The sequence below is a fragment of the Ovis canadensis genome, chromosome 17 (assembly GCF_042477335.2).
Source record: "Ovis canadensis isolate MfBH-ARS-UI-01 breed Bighorn chromosome 17, ARS-UI_OviCan_v2, whole genome shotgun sequence".
NCBI classification, from domain to species: domain Eukaryota; kingdom Metazoa; phylum Chordata; class Mammalia; order Artiodactyla; family Bovidae; genus Ovis; species Ovis canadensis.
In genome coordinates, this window is record NC_091261.1 from 68,284,934 (window position 1) to 68,306,361 (window position 21,428).

At 46.8% G+C, this 21,428-nt stretch overlaps 1 protein-coding gene across 2 annotated transcripts in view; it reads left to right on the forward strand.

Annotated features, from left to right (window-relative positions):
• Positions 1-21,428, forward strand: part of FBXO21 (F-box protein 21) — a 37,452-nt gene that overhangs the window by 6,021 nt on the left and 10,003 nt on the right. The window contains exons 4-10 of one of the 2 annotated variants that reach the window (XM_069557573.1): positions 4,341-4,462; positions 7,438-7,584; positions 7,884-8,020; positions 8,997-9,133; positions 12,862-13,041; positions 14,779-14,911; positions 20,297-20,508. In XM_069557573.1, the coding sequence (XP_069413674.1) occupies positions 4,341-4,462; positions 7,438-7,584; positions 7,884-8,020; positions 8,997-9,133; positions 12,862-13,041; positions 14,779-14,911; positions 20,297-20,508 (1,068 nt within the window). The remainder of the gene's footprint in view (positions 1-4,340; positions 4,463-7,437; positions 7,585-7,883; positions 8,021-8,996; positions 9,134-12,861; positions 13,042-14,778; positions 14,912-20,296; positions 20,509-21,428) is intronic. The other variant, XM_069557574.1, reaches the window with a different exon arrangement.

Below are 21,428 nucleotides of genomic sequence, written 5' to 3' on the forward strand. Positions count from 1 at the left end.
ATCAATGTTAGATAATAATGAAGTACTGCTTTTTTACTTACCAGATTGGTTACAAAGACTAAATATGAATAGCCAGCAAAAAAGTATATTATTATAGTTTTTTTTAAGAAATAAGATACCATAAATACGTTACTTTTTAGCCTGACAAATATTTCAAACCTAAAGCAGGTTGTTTTTTAATAACAGAATACTTTCATGTTTGTAAATATTTTGGGGTGCTGGTTTTCATGCTGCTGCTAAGTCGCTTCAGCCGTGTCCGATTCTGTGCAACCCCATAGATGGCAGCCCACCAGGCTCCTCCGTCCCTGGGATTCTCCAGGCACACTGGAGTAGGCAACCAACACTGGAGTGGGTTGCCGTTTCCTTCTCCAGTGCAGGAAAGTGAAAAGTGAAAGTGAAGTCGCTCAGTCGTGTCCAACTCTTAGCGACCCCATGGACTGTAGCCCACCAGGCTCCTCCGTCCATGGGATTTTCCAGGCAAGAGTATTGGAGAGTAGGGTGCCATTGCCTTCTCCCGCTGGTTTTCATAAGTGACCCTATTTATATTCATTCTTGGCAAATGGCTTGTTGTTTCAATATGGAAAGCATAGGAAGGAAGAAGCATAGTTTCCATAAATGCCAAGGCACTAATCCCTGGATATTTGAAAACAGTTTACATTTACATTCTTCGTGGTCTTAAAAAGGAGTAAATAAAGATTTGAAGCAGCATATTAGAAGAGCATACACCATAGTTAAGACTGACCCAGAATGACCAACACTGAAGCATATTTCAGTAAAAAGATTGAACTTTAAAGACAGGAAAGTCCTTTGAGAATCCAAGCGAAAAAGATGAAGCCAGTTACAGGGAGAATAAGTCAGAATACCATCAGACTTTTCAACAGGATTAGTCTATTCCAGAGAAAAAGGAACACATTTAAGATATCCAAGGATGGAGAATGTCAGCCAAGGATTTTTATATCCAGCCAAATTGATTTCCAGATGTAAGAGCTGTGGAGAAACTTATCCAGTTGCAGTAACTCAGGGACTTTTGAGCTCTGCCTGAAAAATGTGCTAGAAAATAAGCTTCAAACAACCAGAATAACCAGAGAGACCCTAATACAAGGACTAGTGGTGAACATTAAGTATAGGTTTACTTGTAGAATTAAATCCAAGTGACAGTTGATAGGGACAAAGGTATTGTATGTGGTGGCTGTAAGCTCTGTGTAGATACAGTACACCTCTCCAAAAGAAATGAACAGACAATGGGGGAGAGTATGAGCAAAATGTTTCCCTGTTTTCAGGAACCATCAAGGTGATGAGAATATTGGTTTTGTTATTCTGAGGCTGGTGTGTGTGTGTGTGTGTGTGTGTGTGAAAGAGAGAGATGTGGAATAAAATAAGTAAGTGATCATGTGACATTCTGATTCATCCCTGGTATCCTGAAGAAATAGGATTCTCCTGGAGGAAAAAAGATATATATATATATTATATATATATATATAAAATAGAAGGGAAAAGCTGTATAGTTGTGAGTTTAAATTAGATGTAGCAGTATGAACTCATACTTGGCAGTGAAGTGTGTGTTAGGTATATATGTGTGCACATGTGCACACACTTACACGCTAGACTCACTGAAACGGTCTGGAAGCAGGCGCCAGCCCAGCAGAACGATCATCTGCAGTCCTCAGATGCTGGTCTTCTGTCCGCACCTCCCACAGGAGCAGCCAGGGTTTCTGGAGAAACGGCTGATACCAGGTCCAGAGCAGGAAATGTGAAAGATGCCCCGGGAGCATCTTGGAAGCCTGGAGCCAGAGAGCAAGGAAAGTAACAGTATTTCATGTCAGAAGTATCCATGGACAGGAGGCTTCCTTTAGACAAGTAAACAGTGTTTCACGTCAGAAGTGTTCATGGGCCAGCGTGAGGAGGCTTCCTTTGGTCAGAGATGTGATGATTCAGTCATCCGCATGGACAGTAACTAGAACGTAAACTCATAATACTTAACAACAACTAATTAATTGGTCACCTTTGGAGGATAATAACAACCCAAAGTATTGTTTTGGGATCTGAAGAAAGTAGTGAGCATTTATTCCGCCTTTTCCTACATACGCTGCCGCTGGGGGACCAGATAATAGATGAGAGGAAATTATTCTTAATAGTAAAATATTCTAGCTAGTAATGAAAAGGGATAGTTGAATTAGAATATCACCACTTTAGGGTCTTTGGTGAATGAGTGGACCTGGGCCTTTGAGTAGCAATCACTGCTGACATCACAGAAAGAGACACCCGAGGCACGATTGCCTTCTTACGGAACTCACTACCACCTATGAAGAGTAAATGGAATCTGAATCTGATCAAGCCTTTACATCCAGTTTACAGGAATTTAGAAAAGAACATGTTAAGCTATACCACGTAGATGCAGTCAGCAAATTCCAGACTATGGGAAAGTACAGGTCAAACAACCAGGTTTCTTCAACAAATAAAATACGAGGGGGAAAAAAGATGAAGGGGAAGCCTGTGAATTTTAAGTGACTTAAAAGGAGTCTTACCAGACTAGTCTGGAGTTTTTAGGGATGCATGTTTGTGAAAGCTCTGGAGAAAAGCAAAGTAGTGATGACCACAGAGCACAGATTGTGATCATTGTCACAGGGTGGGGGTGGGGTGGGGGGAGAGGGCCCATGGAGGGCTTCCAGGGTTTCTTCAAAGTTCTGTTTCTTGGCCTGAGTGGGGGATCCAGGGGTGTTTCCCTTGTAGTAATTAAGATATTTATTTGATTGATGTGATTTTCTCAATTGCAGTATTTTACAACCCAAAGATTAAAAAGCTGGTAAAACCTCTGCTGATTTTCATTTACTCCCTAAAAATTGAAGAGTCCTTTATTTATGAAGCCAGGCAGATAAGATAATCATTAACTCCCTGCTACTTTCCACAATCCCTGTGTGTATTTGAAAGATCTGGTGGAGAAATTTAGTTGCTCAGCAGTCATTTACTAAGCACCTGTGGTGTCAGACATTATTCTGGGTGCTGAGGATACAGCAGTGAGCCACACTTAAAAACCTTGCCCTCAGGAAGCTCACACTCGAGTGGAGAAGAGAGGTGCTGAACAAAGTAAAATATTTATTAGGAAATGAGAAGTGTTCTAGAGAACTGTTAACCAGGGAAGAGGGTGAGCGAGTCGTGGCGGCAGCGGGGGTCGGGGGGGTCCAGTTTTAAACAGAGTGGTTGGAGAGAGCCTTACTCAAAGTGACATTTGAATCAAAACCTGAAAGGAGATGCGGGCCCAGATTGCAGCTCTCCAGGGAAAGGATGTTCTAGTCAGGAGGAACTGAGTGCCTAAGGGTGAGGAGGCCTAGTGTGAGCTCTACCAGCTTTGATGAAGGGACGGTCAGAAAGCCCCCACGGCTGGTGACTGGACTGAGTGGGGTGGGGCGTGATACAGGAACCGAGGAGTCAGATAGGCAACTGGGGCAAGAGTGTAGAGGACCGTTCCGGTCATCATGGGGACGTGGACTTTACTTTGAGCAAGGTGGAAAACCGTTGGAGAATTTGGGGCAGAGGACTTTTGTGCTGACTTCACACGTCAGCTGGAGTCCTCTCGCTGCCCTGTTGAACATTGACCACGACTGTTCAAAGCAGAAGCTGCTGTGAAGCAGGTGACAGAGGCTGGTGGTTTAGTTGAGTTAGTGAGGCGTTCATGTCTCTGGTACATTTGGATGATAAGACTAATAACTATTGGCAGATGGATTGAATATGACTGAGAAAAAGCAAGGAGTCAAGGATGACTCCAAAGGTTTGGCCCACCTGGAATGATGGAGTTGCCTCCATCTGAGATGGGCATGACCCTAGGAAGGGAAGAAAGTTAAGGTCTCATCAGATACTGAGGTGGGATATCATTGTAGCAGTTGGATATACAGGTGTGGAGTTGAGGGAAGAAATCCGTTCTGGAAAATAAATCGGGGGCTGTCAGTATGGATGGTGTCTGAAGCCATGAGAATGGATGAGACAGCCGCAGCCTGAGGCCTGAGTTAGCGCTGGCAGGTGCCAAGTGGCCAGCAAGCTTTCAGGTGCCTCACGCCTGTCTCCTGAGACTCACCTTCTTTCATTTCCTGTTAGTATATCTGAAGCCAAATGGATAACTGTTTCTTGAATTTCAGCACAGCTAATTTAGTGGTAAATTACAAATTCAAAGTCCTAAATTCTGCTGTTTCCATGATAAGTACTCTGTGCTTGTGAGCCAGTTATACTTTTCTTGTGAAGTAGACTCTTAACACAGTATGATTAGTATGACATAAAGAAATGGATAATGGAAAGTTTTAGTATCTTAATTCTTATTGACTTATTGCTAACTTGTTTGTTTTTTCCAGAAAAGCTTTGACCTGGAAATACTATGCCAAAAAAATCCTTTATTACCTACGACAGCAGAAAATTTTAAATAATCTTAAGGCTTTTCTTCAACAGCCTGATGACTATGAATCGTATCTTGAAGGTGAGACTTCAGCACTGATATTGTGATAGTCAGCTAAGTTGCCCTTAAGAGCAGCGGTGGAAAGTGGCCCTGATGAAGCAGCAGTGGAGAAGGAAACTGCGCTACACGGGCTTCTGGAGGTTGGGATATATGGTCTGATTGCATTTAGAGCTAAGATCTGGTCAGAATCTTCAGCTGTCAGCCAAAGAGTGTTTTCTAAAGATGCACTGTCAGTTCAAAGTATGAAGCTGATATTTTAGCTAAGGAGGTTAATTCCCGGTTTTTCTAAGTTTTAAAGTCTGATTTCCACATCAGAAACAAACGTGTCCAGTTTTGTCTCCATGCGACCTTGAGCAAATCCCTTATTAACCTTTCTGGTTGGAGTTTAATGAGGACAAAATGTTCCTGCACGTCAGTGAGTCTGCCGGTCCATAATGAGCAGTGAGTGGAAAGAAGTCCTGTGGACAGGCAAGATGATGGGGAGAACTTTGTGTTCCTGTCCAGTTGGACGAGAACACAATGTGACTTCATTTTTTAAAAACGATTTTAAATTCCTAACATATTACCCAGACACTCCCGCAGATTATGGTTATGAAATATATGTGTGACTCTTCATTCACTTTCATTCCCTACTCCCAGTGATACACCCAGTGCGTTAGTTTTTTTTTTTTCCCTTGCTCATAGTCATGTCTCCATTCTCTTCCTGGTCTCCTGCAGGCCTCCCTGCCTCTCCCAGCAGCAGCTTTCTAAGCAATACTTGCTTTCATGGGCATTGCCCCTTCTGGCTCCCAAGGCACTAGCATACAGTGCCAGCCCCCTCTGAAACCCAGCCTTCCCTGCACTCCCCGTGATATTGCCACGTGGCCCGCTGACGTCCTTTTTAAAATTCTCTGCCTGCTTTCAGTCCCCTCCTTAATTTGGTCAGGCCTTTCTCCATCACTCTCCAAAATGTGCCATTTGCTCCAGCCAGGCCACTCCTTACTGGCACCCTACGCACAGGTACCTGGCTTCACTTCCTCATGGATGGTATCCCTTTTCTTTAGGATTCCATTCTATGTCCTACTCGCTCTCCAGGTTCATTCCAGGTTTCATTTGCATGAAGTTTCTCTGATGGCTGCAGCGCTTGCAGATTTTGCTGCCTCCAGCCTAACACAGCAGCAGTGGCTGGTAAACCCTGTCCATCCTTTCTCCAGTGGCCACTGTATTTCTTGGTTCTTTGGCCTTAGAATCAAGATCTACTCTGCAGTGCCGTGCGCAGGTTCTTGTTGATTGATCTTGTTGGTTATGCTATCCAGAAGGAATTGAAGTGACTGCTTCAGTTCATTAAAATATCTTCAGTGCTCTGGAGTCTTCGCATATGTGTCCTGGAGTTGAGAGTCATCTTTTGTTTATTCCACAGTCAGGAATAACTTGATGAGCTTAATTATTTATTAAAACAATTAACTTCTCTTTCATCTTTATAATATTATAAAGTAATACCATTTTTTTAAGTTCAGTCGCTCAGTCCTGTCTGACTCTTTGCAACACCATGGACACAGCACGCCAGGCTTCACTGTCACTCACCAACTTCTGGATCTTGCTCAGACTCATGTCCATTGAGTCTGATGACATCCAACCATCTCATTCTCTGTCATCCCCTTCTCCTGCCCTCAGTCTTTCCCAGCATCAGGGTCTTTTCCACTGAGTCATTTCTTCACATCAAATGGCCAAAGTATTGGAGCTTCAGCATCAGTCTTTCCCACGAATATTCAGGACATTTCCTTTAGGATTAACTGGTTTGATCTTCTAGCAGTCCAAGGGACTCTTAAAAGAGTCTTCTCCAACACTTCAGTTCAAAAGCATCAATTCTTCAGCACTCAGCTTTCTTTATGGTCTAACTGTCGTATCCATACGTGACTACTGGAAAAACCATAGCTTTGGTGAACCCACCAGCAAAGTAATGTCTCTGCTTTTTAATATACTGTCTAGGTTGGTCAGAGCTTTTTTCCCAAGGAGCAAGTGTCTTTTAATTTCATGGCTGCAGTTAGCATCTGCAGTGATATTTTAAGTAGTTGAGTGAATAGAGGTTGGCTCCAGGATTCCGGTTCTGAGTGGCAGACTAGAATCGTGCGATGCCATTGATGAAGTCTAGGGAGCAGCAGTCAGACACAGCGGATCCCAGAGCCATGCAGCAGAAGCCTTGTCACCTGGCTGATGGGGATCTCAGTCCCGAGGAGGCCCAGGAGCCAGGCCTGGGCTGGTGGAAAAACCAGAACTGGGGTCCTGGTCACTTGATACCCTGGTCGCTTGGGGATCAAGTTAGGGAATCTGGGTCCTGAGCTGGTTTGAGACCTTGTGGATTTTTAGGGACCCCACAGCTTCCCAAGTGAAAATATCCTATGACAGATAAGCAAGTTAGCTCTTCGATTCCAGGGTTAAAAAGTGACCTGAGGCAGTAAAGTAATGATTTTTGACAGACAGTGTCTCTGGTGTGCTCTGTGCAACTTTTTAGCTGTGGGTTTCTTGAGTGTAACTGTTTAACTTCAAACTCCAGTTATCTCCAAAGTCCATTTACTGGCTTAACCTTTCAGGGGAATAGTTTGTGGAAACGGCATATCTGACATTGTGGCCTTTCAACGATTTTTTTTTTTTCAAGTCAAAATGCTGTCATATACTATTGAGTTCTCAAGAGTTGTTGGATTTTGAATTATAATTAAGAGGGGGAGAGAAGTAGCCTGAAAAGAGCTCCTTTATGGTATTTATCTCTCTTGGCAGTAGACCATGGGTATATGTGTCAGAGTAAGTCCTTGACCTCTGAGAGAGTTTTGGTATATTAATAATGAAATGTCAGCTCCTTGGTTGTAAGCACATTGCCCCTTCTCAGTGGATTAGAAGCCAGGCCTGACATCCAGGATAGGAACCATCCAAGGAGTATGGCCTCAGGAGTCTGGGACGAATGACCACTGTTAAGAAAAGGCAAATGTAAGAACTTATCCCATGATTCTTACTCGTTTCAGGCGCGGTGTATATTGACCAGTACTGCAACCCTCTCTCTGACATCAGTCTCAAGGACATCCAGGCTCAGATTGACAGCATCGTGGAGCTTGTTTGCAAAACCCTCCGGGGCATAAACAGTCGCCACCCCAGCTTGGCCTTCAAGGCAGGTGTGGAATTGCTTTGGATCCAGCTGTATTTATAAAAGAAAAACCTAGAGTGATTGGTTAGTTTGGAAAATTCTGCAGTGCGTTCCCATTATGTCCCCTCAAAGCGATAGATAACACGACCACCGGTTCACCCGAATGATGTCAGAGGCTTCAAACACATAGTCTCTTTTCCACCCAGCATTGGCAACACCTGATGAGCCTTCCTAGGACGTGGCCAGTGTCTGCACGTCGGGTTGTTGGGGGCACTCCTCACAGCGTTATTTGTGCTTGTGTCCTCAGAGTAGGTCTCTGTGTTTCAGGCGAGTCCTCCATGATCATGGAAATAGAGCTCCAGAGTCAGGTGCTGGATGCCATGAACCATGTCCTGTATGACCAGCTGAAGTTCAAGGGGAACCGAATGGATTACTACAACGCCTTGAACTTGTATATGCACCAGGTAAACATGGGGGTGAGAGGAAATACTGTTATAATATATGTAGGCGGAGCTTACCTCTGATGACTGTACAGTGTTTGAGGGCAAGGACTAGATTTTGTTGGTCTGCCAATGCCTGGTGAGACTCATTTTTTGCCTTTCCTATGAGGATATTGCTGTGGATTTTATCTGATTCATCACAGTGCCCCCTCTTGTCTGAAAACCGTCGAAGTAAATTCCTGGCTAGAAATAGGTACGCCTCTGACTCAGTGTGGTCAGATCGCTTCTTGTGAACAGTAAACAGTGAAACTAAGCAGGTCTCCCTTCTTGCACTGGCCTGCAGGGAGACTGGAGGAAATGAGTGACCGACTGCGTCATTGATGCTTATTTTTTGTTTGCTTTCTACCTCTCTGTTTTTATATCTGTTCTGTTGCTCTCTCTCAGACCTGTATTTTCTTTTGTCATATCTTACACACTTTTCTTTGAAATACCCTTAAGTTCTTCCTAGACAAAGGAGGGCCTAACCATAGGTCTATAGACTTTTGCCGTGAAGGCCAGACGGTGACTTCTCTCGACCTGGCTCCTCAGGCCAAATGCTGTCTGTCCTAACCGCTCAGTTCTGCCCTAGTCATGTGAAGCAAAATGCAAACCATCCAGAAACAGAGGAGTGTGGCTGTGTCCCCGTAAAACTTTGTGTGTGGACATGGACACGTGAATTTCACAGTTTTCACATTTTATGAAATAGTGTTCGGTCAACTTCTTGTAAACATTAAAAAAATGCTAAAATTCTTCTTAAGCAGGCAATCCCAAAACAGCTTATCGACCTGATGTGGACTGTAGCCCGCAGAGCCCTGACCTAAATAAATAAAATACTCACCCATTTAAGTCTGCAAACCTATCCTCGCACCTGCTGCACAGTGGGCGCCGACTGGGAAGGTGTGTGGAAGAGGTGAGAAGGTGTGGTTTTCTGTGTGAAGCTAAAGCCTGCTTTCTTCTCTAGGTGTTAATCCGCAGAACAGGAATCCCCATCAGCATGTCTCTGCTCTACCTGACAATTGCCCGGCAGTTGGGGGTCCCACTGGAGCCTGTCAACTTCCCCAGCCACTTCTTACTAAGGTGGTGCCAAGGTGCAGAAGGGTAAGCCGTCTCTGACCTCGCGTGATTGCCCTGTGCTGAGAGAAGTGTAGCAGCGGAAGTTGTCAAGGGGACCAGGGTGGTGAGAGCTGGTTTGCTCTTGATTGTATCCCGGCCCATAATCTGTTCCGGGGAGAAGGGCAGTGTGCATTCTTCTGCCTTGTTTCTCCCAAGGGGAGTGTGACTCTCCAGTTATCTCAAAGAAAACAGTTTACTTTTGAAGGACTAACAGTTCAGGGTCTTGTATGAATCTCAGTCTCTTTGTTCCAAAGCAAATCAGTGACAAAGAATTTTTTTTTTTAATTTTTTTAATTTTAAAATATTCTTACATGCGTTCCCAAACATGAACCCCCCTCCCACCTCCCTCCCCATAATATCTCTCTGGGTCATCCCCATGCACCAGCCCCAAGCATGCTGTATCCTGCGTCAGACATAGACTGGCGATTCGATTCTTACATGATAGTATACATGTTAGAATGCCATTCTCCCAAATCATCCCACCCTCTCCCTCTCCCTCTGAGTCCAAAAGTCCGTTATACACATCTGTGTCTTTTTTGCTGTCTTGCATACAGGGTCGTCATTGCCATCTTTCTAAATTCCATATATATGTGCCAGTACTGACAAAGAATTCTTAAGCTGTTTCTTCCCAGTCTTCCATAAAACCTCCCACAGAAGGGAGGTGGGGGTGGGGTGGGGGACTCAGAGGGAACTGGGCTGGGGAGAGGGAACTGGGCTGCCAGGTTCTTAATTTGCAAAAGCCAATAGGCATGTTCTCAGCAGGGGAGCTCCTTCAGGCAAGGTTAGTGCCTGCTTTGCAGACCAGGTTAAAGAGTTCTGTTTTGTTCTCTATTTTTTAAACCTGGTATCCTGTTGGACGTAAAGCTCCTTTACAGCAGTAGTCTAGCTTTTTTGAAAGCAGTTCGTCAAATGGGTAGAGATGCCCTCTCTTTAAAAGTGCCCTTTAGAGGGAAAAGAAACAAAGTTATTTGATTACATCCTGTTATTTGAGACTACTTCCTGATGACTGGCCCTGGTACCCTTCGCTGAAGTGATGAGCAGAATGAAAGAAAGTAGCTGAGCTTTGAAGTTCAGCTGGGTTCAGACCTCAGCTTCCTCTGGGCTTAAGTTTCTTCCTCTGTAAAATGGGGCCGATGTTTTTCATACAGTGGTTTGGAGGGTTCAGTGAGAGAACCCAAATGCTTTACACATGTGGTGGAATTCTGTTGCTGGTCTGTGTTTCCACCTCTGGGTTTGGGAAATAAAACACCTCCTTGGTATTCTTCTCCATTCTTTTCTCCCTTTTCTCCTTTTAGAGTTTAGTTTGAAAGTATTTATTTCCATGCATATTTTTGTATTCTATGACGTGTGTGTTTCCTTAAATAGGAAGTACAGGCTTCCCTTATTTCCCAAATATAATCTGTTTCTTCAGATGTATTGGATAGTTTCTCTGTGGGAGAGTAGGCACCCATTTTCCATTATTTTAAATGAAAAAAATGCTTTTTCAGCCCATTCCCTCTCCCCGAGTAACTCAACAACTTCCCCAAATATCTAAAACGTCCTTAAATGTTTATATTATTTAATGGTCCACCAAGGACTTCTGCATGATACAGAGCATTTAAAACACCAACTACCATGTTATTGACCGCAGTAACCCATTGCTGGGCACGTTTGTGTGTGCCAACAGGATCGTGTGTCCTTGTTTAGGCTCCAGTGAGTGTACACCACATTGCAGACGAACAGTGAAGGGGTTTGTTAGCACCGCAGACACCTGGCAGATGCTGAGACCCGTGAAGGTGTGGCCCGTGGGGGCGCGCGCGCCTGCTGGGCCCTCGGCCTCCATGTCTGCACCAAGACCATAGTGCTTGCTGACTGTGACCGTATCGTGAGTCTTAAAGACTAGGCGGCTGAGAGCCGCGTGGAGTCCTTCAAAATCACCCTGGCTCCTCTAAGCCTGAAGCCCACGCGCAGCTTTAGAGTCCGTGGTCAGGCCCTCGAAGCTCTAGTGTGGCAGCTGGCCCCAGAGCTTCTCTGGACTCACGGATTCACGTGAGGAGCATGGTGTATGTGTCCCTGCTCCGTCTGTCTGTCTGTGAGCGCAAATGCTCCCACGTTGCAGTCATCTTTAATGTCCTTCAAAGGATTTTACTCTTTTCTATAGCCAGCTCTTTCACATCTTATTAGTTATTCCTGGGTACCTTTACTTTTTTTTTGCTATTGAAAATGGTCATTGTTTAAATGACACTTTTTATGTATTGGTGGTGTACAGGGGTATGGCTGATACTTAAATCTGGGTTGATTGTTGGCCCCTCTGCTGAATCAATTATTAGTGATAATAATTTGTTAGGGTTTTCAGCCTTTCTGTGTAGATAATCATATTTTCTGAATCATGACGTTTTGTTTCTTCTTTTTTTTCCCCCCCAGCTGTTTTATGTTTGTGTCTCTTTCACTTACTGTGCTGGCTAGGTCCTCTTGAACACAGTGAATAGAAACAGTGATAGCAGGCACTCTGCCTTGGGTGTGACTTTACAGTTTCACCTCAGACATGATGTTTGGGAGCAGTACCTTTCATTGAGATGATCAAAACTGCCTTCTAAAGTTGTAATTTCCTGAGAGTTTTATTAATAACTAGGATTTCTATCCCCTCAGATTTCTTTTCTGTGTCTACAGATAGAATCCTACAGTTTTGCTCTTGTAGTCTGTGTGTGCTGAAGTTTTTTAGGGAACATCTAACTCGGTCATACAGATTTTGATCATACATCACTGTATTTGATTTGGTCATATTGTATTTAGAATTTTTGCCCATAAACTTGTGTCCATTTGTGTGGGTCTCCTAGACTAAAAAGGGATTGAAGAGCATTCCTTATTTCTGGAACATTTATATATGTCTTGCTAAAGCTGGGCTATTGATATGACTCAAGGAAGAAATCTGACAACTTTCTAGCAGCCCAAGAGAAAGTCTCTTGCGTGATTTGCAGTCGGCATAAGATCAAAGTGAAATAGTTGCTCAAAGGAGAAAACACAGCTTTCCCGGAGAGTCCCACCCCAGCCCTTCAGGCATCCTCCTCGGGTAAATGCCGTGTAGTTAGAGGTACTGCAGTAAGAACGCGCCTCCTAGGACCACCTCCCTGCCTGGCTCTGAGGTTGCCAGCCACCCCCCACCCCCACCTCACCCCGCCACCTCATGCGAGAGCTGGGTTTGTGCAGAGCAGTTCCAAGGGAGGAGCGGAGGTGGAGGCCAGGGACACAGCTCTCTGTGGTCCGGAGCAGGTTCTCACCTGAGCTGCCTGAGGGTGTCTGCAGAGCTGAGGCCAGAAGCCTTGTGGCTCCAGACTCCTCCAACTTTCATCACAGCCTCGAGGGGCCCGGGCTCCACACATAGTAACTGCTGCTCTGTGGAATTTATTGACTGCCTCAGGCATTCCAGAATTACCTCTCTCAACTGGATTTTGGATAGATATACCTGGCAGTGAGTTTAAGGATTACTGTCTCTAAAAACCTATATTAAATGGCACAAACCAGTGCTGTTTCTTAAATACCAGTGTATCGCCATCTTACTCCATCAGAGTATGTATAAAGGTCAGCTTTCAGACTTTGAACAAGGCCTTGATATTTTCAGCAGAAATGCAACTGTGTTAACATTCTGTCTCTGATTTGAGCTGTTTATTAGGGGGTTTTGACTGGTTCAGCTCTAGCCTGAGCAACAGCTCACTACATTGCTGCTCTTTGGGCAGGACGGCCCTGGACATCTTCGACTACATCTACATAGATGCTTTTGGGAAAGGCAAGCAGCTGACAGTGAAAGAATGTGAATACCTGATCGGCCAGCACGTGACCGCGGCACTGTACGGGGTGGTGAACGTGAAGAAGGTGTTGCAGCGAATGGTGGGAAACCTGTTAAGTCTGGGGAAGCGGTAAGGTTTTTTCGATTTTCCAGTTCTTTTGTAGAGTGTGCGTCTTTGGAGGCGCAAATTGCCTTACAGAGAATTTTATTTCACAAGCCTGCCTGCCATACTGAGAAGCATTGGATGCGCTCAGCACCATTGGGACCACAGGGGAGGAACCAGTTCCCATGACATAATACTGTCCAGACTTTGGATGTGCTCAGTGACTTTTCCTTGAGGTCTTTGCAATGGACTTGGACAAGGGCTCTTTTATAAAAGCTGAAAGCATTCTCCTGTAACGAAAACATTTTAGACTGGCGTTTGGAAGAACTGATGCTGATGCAGAAGCTCCAGTACTTTGGCTACCTGATGCAAAGAGTTGACTCATTGGAAAAGACTGATGATCGGAAAGATTGAGGGCAGGAGAAGGGGGCAACAGAGGATGAGATGATTAGATGGCATCACCAACTCAATGGACACGAGTTTTGAGCAAACTTTGGGAGATGAAGGACAGAAAAGCCTGGCGTCTGCAGTCTTTGGGGTTGCAAAGAGTCGGACACGACTTAGTGACTGAACAACAATACCAATCACTTAGTTAAGGGAACCGGAGAAGGCAGTGGCACCCCACTCCAGTACTCTTGCCTGGAAAACCCCACGGATAGAGGAGCCTGGTAGGCTCAGTCGGACACGACTGAGCGACTTCACTTTCACTTTTCACTTTTCATGCATTGGAGAAGGAAATGGCAAACCATCCCAGTGTTCTTGCCCTGAGAATCCCAGGGACAGGGGAGCCTGATGGGCTGCTGTCTATGGAGTCGCACAGAGTCGGACATAACTGAAGCGACTTAGCAGCAGCAGCAGTTAAGGAAACAAGCAAAAATACGAAACAGGCTGGCTTCTGAGTCCAAAGAAAATTGTCTTACAGGGAAAAAAGAAATTTATACATTGGAGTCATAGTTTTCTAATGGTAGAATTTTTTAAAAAATAGACTTTAGTCTTCTTTAAAAAAGAAAAAATAAACAAAAATCAGTTTCAGGGGGACTTCCCATAAAGTCCACTTTTCTAAAGTGGTCCAGTGGTTAAGACTACACCTCCTAATGCAGGTCTCTGGTCAGGGAGCGAAGATCCCACATGCCACACAGCCAAAAACACTAAAACATTAAAAAAAAAAGAAGCAGCAGCAGCAAGATTGTAACAAATACAGTAAAGACTTTAAAAATGGTCTGGATCCAAAAAAAAAAAGCAGTTTTAGGTTCACAGCAAAACCTAAGCAAAAAGTCCAGAATATTTACCCTCTGCCTCCAGATACGCACAGCCTCCCTCACGTCAGCATCCCCTCCAGAGGCATTTGTTACAGTTAATGAACCTACCATCCTTTACATTAGGGTTTGCTCTAGATGGTGTCCAGTCTGTGGATTTTGACAAATGTGTGATGACACCTGCCCACCACTATAGCATCATCCAGAATAGTTTGACTGTCCTGAAAGACCTCCATGCACCACCTATTCAGAATCCACTTCTAATTTATGTATGGTGCTATTGAGGTGACTTCCAAGGAAAGCACTTTTACGATTTTAAATTAGTGGGGTACAAAATTTCTGTCTCTTCTTTTTATTAAGAGCACTATAACTTTGCTAAACAGAGAGGAAGTATCAGAATCAGAGAACGTGTGGGATTTGTGTCTCATTTGTTTTAAAACCTGGTCTTTGAAAAAGCAGGCCCTAACTCGGAAGCCAGCAGGCTAAAATGAAGCTTTCTCCCTCATAGGGAGGGCATTGACCAGTCCTACCAGCTCCTGAGGGACTCTCTGGACCTGTACTTGGCGATGTACCCCGACCAGGTGCAGCTGCTCCTCCTCCAAGCCAGGCTTTACTTCCACCTGGGCATCTGGCCAGAGAAGGTAATTATTTTATCTTGATGCTCTCCCCTTGCCATAGAGAGGGAAATCCTAATTGAAAGGCAGCACTTACTGGTTTATCCTTGGATTAACCTGGGGGATAAACGCCGATTTATTCAAAGCGTCACAGTTTTGACCCATCGACTGAATTTTTTGTCTCCTTTTATTCTCCTGAAAATTGGCTATCCTGCCAGGAGTTGCCCATTCTCTTTGTGATCAGCATCTTAAACTCGCAGAACCACAAGGCCTCTGCCCTACCGCTCACCCAGTGGTGGCCCAAAGATGTCTTTTCCCCCAAGTCCCCCTCCTCAAGGGGAAGCAGAAGTTTGAAATGTTCATCCTCCAGCTGTGCTGTTAGAGACTAAACCAACCTGGAGATGTAGGAAAAGGAGATCTCAGATTTGCTCAGGTCTAGCTGCTGGGTGCAGGAAGGATGGTGCACACCTTTGGAAGCTGTTGGGTTTTGAAACCATTCCATGTGGATCTTGCAGGCTGGTGACATCCCCTTGGCCAACAGAAAGCCCTGTCAGCGCCTCCTGACCATGTTTGAGGTCAGCCCTGCTCCTGGCGAGCTGTGGGTACAGCACGTGTGGCTTCCAGGCGCAATGCATGTGCTGGGGCAGCTGCTCACTCCCGTCCCGCCCTTGCATGTCCCTGAGAACATGGTCATAGTCCACTTTATTTGGACAGCCTGGTGAGAGAATTGACTTCTGAGCACTGTCAGGACCAACATCAAGAAATCGTCAGCCCTGTCACTGGAGAGTGGGAAAGCCTTCTGTAAGAAAGGAAATAGGCTCAGTGACTCAGCACAGCTTAGATTTATGGTGTCTTGTGTATTCATAGCATCACACGTCTGCCATAGTTCTGAGAAAGGACGCGGCAGTAGGAAAAGTCCTGGGCTCCTACCTTAGAATGTTGCCTCCAGCCCAGACAGCAACCATCTTCCCAGGACCTCCATGGGACCCAATAGAAAAAAATGAGTACCCCCCCAAGTCACCACCTGCCTCCTAGCACCTTGTTGTCCAGAATTGAACAGTTGATTTTTATCTTTTTACTTTATTTTTGATACCAGTATATACATAACTAATTCCTGTCACTTTTTACTGTATGTTGGTTAAGGAATTTCATGATAGTTTGTGAGACTCATAGATGCTTTCAAAGTGTTGTTCCTCCCAAGTAGATTCTGTACTGAAATCACACATCAGCCTTAGGAGGAGAGGGGTTGATGTTCCCTCTGTGAGGAGCGCCTGCCAAAGCCCTGGCATCCTGCTTTTAATGCTGGGCTCCATTTAGGGCTCCTCTGCCATTTCCAGGGAGTTTCCTCGGCCTCCTCAGATGGCCAGGATTGCCTTCCTGCCAAGCAGATGTCACTGGAGCAAGTTCCAAAACCTGTCTCACACAACATTATTCTCCTTGACGTGGGCTGCTGGGACTCCCCCCGCACACCCCGAGCCCCCTCCGCTCCGTGTCTGAGATCAGGAGGGGAAAGTGGCCATTTCCTTTCCCACAGCTCACCTCCCCAGCTCCGTGAACTGTACTCCAGCTGCAGCAAGAAAGGAGGGCTGGGCCCCCAGTAAGGAAGACACCCGGGTGCAGAGCAGTTAGAAGAGGGTCTGCTCCAGAGGAAGTGTTGAGGTGCCCCTGGAAGGCCCAGGAAGGATTTCAGAGCAAGGAGTAGGTTCCTCCAGGGCTGGGGGGTCCGACGGCTAGAGAGCTTAGGCTTCATGCCTCCAACACCTGCCACCCCCTCAGGGTGGATACAAGCTTTTTTGCCCTTCTGTAAATAATGAAAGAGGCATTGAGAGAAGTTTAGTGACCTGCCAGGGGTTCCTACAGGAGCTGATGGCACCAGGCGTTCAGATTCCAAGCCCACTCACACACTTCACCCCTGTGGACCGGGTCAGGCGAAATGGTCTCTAAAGAAGCCAACAGACGGGCACTTTCCACTTCCTGCTGCCAAACCTGCATCCTTGTGATCCAGTTATTCCTGCCTCCATTCTCCACATTTCAGTGGAAAAGAAGCCCCTCGGTTTCCCAAGGTGCACACCCCCGGGCTCTGGGTCCAGCCTGCTGCCTGTCTAGAGACTGCTAAGCCGCCTTTGCTGCTTTTCCTGGATCTGCAGGTCCCTGTTTCTGCTTCTCTTGTCAGCATTAAACACACTCAGGTCTCTCTTCATCTTTGAAAAAAGAAAAGACAAAGCCTCCCATGGCAGCCCTCTGCTTTGCCCCGTGACTCCACCTTATCTGCTCCCAGCCCGGCCAGGGTCCTGGGGCTGACCTCCCCTTCGCCTCCTCCCGCTGCTCAGAACCCAGGGCTCTGTTCCCACCCCTCCTCCACGTGAACTGGAAGTCCGTGACCCCTCTTGTTAAACTTTTATCCTTGTTGCCAAATGCAGTGGATACTTGTCTTTGCTTATCTCTCTCGATCATGGAGGCCACTTCCCTACCACTCAGAATGCTCTGTTCTTTTGGATCTAGTTCCTGCCCTCCCGCTCTCCGTTAAAGGCTCCACACTGAGCGGGTGGGGGTGGGGGGGGCCAGTTCCTCGACTTCCTCCTGCTGTTCCCCTTGGCGATCATACCTGCTCTCCAGTCCTCCACTCCCCTCTGTAGGCCGATGGCTCCTGAATCCCTGCCCTCCTGCCTGGACCCTGGGTGCCACACCAGCAGGCGTCCACCACACATCTGCCAGCGCCTATGTCCCCCTCTGACCGCAGAGGCTGCCTGCGCAGTCTTCTTCCTTCTCCTCTTAGACCCCTGAACGCATTTCAAGCACTGGAGTCAGAGTGACCGTAACCAGATGTCACTCGTAGCCCTTCCCTGCTTGGGACCCTCCGAGTGGCTCCCTCCTTGCCTGCAAGGTCAGGCTCCCACTCTCCACCGAGGCCTGCCAGGTTCTTGGTGGCCTGGCTCCACCAGCCTGTGCTTCCGCACGTTCACTCTGCACTTCCCGGGCTGCGGCGTCCTGCCACCCCCGTGCTCTTGCATCCGTCCTCTGTACACGCTGCAGCTCTGCCTGGAGCTTCCTTCCTGTCGCTCAGCTCTGCGGCTCACGCCTGCTGAGACGAGATGTCAGCTTAGCTCTCGCTTCTGACCCCCTCCAGCTCTCCACGCTGTGCTCTGTGCTCGCCCTTCCAGATGCTCGTGTGCGGTGTCTGAAGCTGCTTGTTCACCCAAGCTTCCCCACTAGACAGTTCTTTTTAAGGACCGGGACCTTCTGTTTTGTTCCTTTTTTTTTTCGTCCCAGGTCTTAGTTACAGCACACAAGACCTGCAGTCTTTGTTGTGGCAGGAGGGATCTTCAGTTGCAGCGTGTGAACTCTTAACTGGGACTCGTGGGATCTAGGTGTCTGACCAGGGGTCAGCAGGAGCCCCCTGCATTGGCAGCACAGAGTCTTAAGCCCCTGGACCACCAGGGACGTCCTCGTTTTGTTCCTTACTGTAGTTATTCCCCTGGCTCGCAACACAATTCCTCCCACCCAGTAGGTACTCACAAAATTTTTAGTTGAATGAATAAGAAATGACAGGATTCGTTAGCCTGGACATTTAGCTGGCGATGTCATGGTGGCCCACCATCAGCACAGGCCTTCGGGACACACTGGGCATGTCTTATGGCACCTTCTCCGTTTCTGGCCTCCCCCTTCACCCCATCATTCCCCCCTCCCACCAACGGAAGGACGTAGTTATCCCTGAACCTTATCTTCCTCGCTGACACTCTGAGTTCAAGACTTCCTTTGTGCTTTGAAGATTCCAAGTTAACATTTCTTTCACTTATCTGATAGGAAGGGGCTGCCAGGAAGGAGAGGAAGTCTGTGTCTGTAGAAAACTTGTCAGAAGTAATTAGTTGGAACTGCAGAGGGGAACACAAGAAGCTTACTGTGAAACCCGATGCTTTTAGCTACAAGGCAGAACTGTTGCTAGTGCCCCTGCATGACAAGGCCACTGCTGGGGGCGGCAGGTGGATGGCATCGGCTCCGAGCTGGGTCTGCTACTTGGGGTCCTGCCGTTCTGTCCACCTGATACGTGTTTGAGAATTTTCCTAACAGTTAATTACAATCCTCTTCTTCCTGCTTTGGTGTGAAGGTGACTGAGACCTGGGGCTGCAAGTCAGCCCCAGGAGCCCCAGGTCCACGTTTTCACTGCATGTCTCCATAACCCCGTGACCTCAGGCACCTTGCTTAACTTCTCTAAGCCTGGTTCCTCTTCTGGAAATCGGCAGTGACTGGACTGCTGACCTCCAGGTTGGGAGGATTAAATGAAGTTAAAAAAGATGTGTGACAGGCTTGGCATAGTGAACCAGCAGGAGAAGAATATTCAGGAAATATTGATATCTTGCAAATCTCATTCTGGAAGACAAGATTGGGTTTTAAAATAATACCATGCGTTGCAGAAAAATGCAGTTTTCACAGCACTTATACAGGCTCACCGTGTGTCAGGAAATAGGGGAGTTTTTCATCATTATTTGATAAGTAGATAAACTAATTCAAAGACAGAAGCAGTTGAGTTTGGCAGATTTGGGGCTAGAATCCAGTGTCAGTAAATAGGAAGAGATCCTTTTCTAAAACAGAAACACATCAGAGACCCTCATCTGACAGCTGAGACAGTAGGCACTTGGTAATTGCTCACGTGAGTTAGCTTTCCTTGAACTTGTATTTTTCCATAGAGGCACTAAGTGCCGTGAAGAGAATAGAACCTCCAGCTCAGGCAGTTCTGCTCTACCAGCTCATCACGTAACTAACTCCCAAGGAGAGGGCTTTCTCCCTGTTCTCCTGAACACTAAAGTCCACTGAGTTAGTGTACTTGACACGACCCATAGGCTCTCCAAGCCCTGGACCTACACACCTTCCTTCTTACATAGAGCATCATAAATGTGCTGTGCTGACGTGTGTCCATCTCCCCATGCCCTCTCTGTGACCCCTCCCCTCTCCTGCAGCCCCGAGGCCACTCTGCACTCAGCCTTTCCATCTTGATTGAAGCAGCTTTGCATTTCTTTTTCCAATTCATGAGCAGCAGGTTGAAAAGGTTTCCTTTCCGTGTGTAAGACATTGAGTCCCCCCACTGCCCAGGAACGTTTGGACCTGTTAGGCTTCACCTGGCCTCAGTGCACTCACGGACGACAACCCTGGCCTCCCCGTCCCATGTGGGTCCCAGCGCCTCATGTTTTAAATAGAGTTCCTCCCACTCAGGTTGGTTGGACTCGGATGCCAGGGTCAGCCACCAGCACATGAAGCGACTCTGGGTATACATGGCACCAGTGGGGAGAGACCCCCGTGGGTCACGGAGACGCAGGTTGTTAGCCCAGCCCACTTTGCCGCCTTTCATCAGGTTACGCAGGTTTAAATCTATCGCCAGGAAACCGAAAAGGCCTAAATGAAAATATTATCTCCTAGTCTTTCTGTCTTGTCTTGAAGGTGCTTGACATCCTCCAGCACATCCAGACCCTAGACCCGGGGCAGCACGGGGCGGTGGGTTACCTGGTGCAGCACACGCTGGAGCACATTGAGCGGAAAAAGGAGGAGGTGGGGGTGGAGGTCAAGCTTCGCTCCCACGAGAAGCACAGGGACGTCTGCTACTCCATTGGGCTCATTATGAAGCACAAGAGGTGAGTGCTCCTGGCGCCCGCCCCCACCCCGCGTGGCTGCCGAGGACACAGCGCCGTGAGCGGCGGGGACCTGACTCGGTGCAGCAGAGACCAGGGCCCGTCGCGGCAAGGACCGGAGACCAAACCGTGTATCTGACCTTTTTGTTTGTTAAGAAGCAACTGTCTTTCCTAACTGGGAGCTCTTCTAACGATTGTAGTGTCCTGTCTCTGGGGAGTGGAAGCCCTGTCGGCTGGATGCTTCCCCTATTCATCAGCCTCTCTGTCCCGCGGTCTCGGCTCCTTGGATCTGAGTTCGGTAGGGACTTACCCAGTGGGTCCTATGGCTGGTGGACGAGGCACAGTTAAGCTGTCCCCCAGAGCACCTGTGCTGGTTAACACCCCACCAGCAGGCCAGGCGCTGAGAGGCTTGAGCCTCGCCACCTTGTGGCAGTGCCAGCCCTTGGAAAGTGTGCTTCTGTAGTAAGTGGCACATGGCATTTCGTTGTGGTTTTAATTTTCTTTTTCCTGGTTGCCACGCAGATCGAGGTTCTTTTCCTGTGTTTACTGGCCTTTCAGGTTTCCTTTGATTAAGTGCCTCTTTGGGCATTTGGCGTGTTTTTCAGTTGAGTTGTTAGTGTTACTGATTTGCAGTTTCTTTATTCTGTGTATTAGTCTCTATGGGCAGATAAATTGCAAATGTCTCTTCTCATTTTTTGGTTAGTGTTTTCCATTCTTTTACGGCATTCTTTTTTTTTTAAACTTTGTTGTGAAGTTTTCAAGTGTATGTGAGAGTAGAGAGAGGAGTGTAATGAACCAGGTGAGGTTCCCGTGTCTAGCTTCAAAGGTTATCATTATGAGGTCAGTCTTCATTTCACCTCCACCCCCTGACTCTCCTCCTCCTCCCTGGAGCAAATACCAGAGGTCATTTCGTCTGTAGTTAT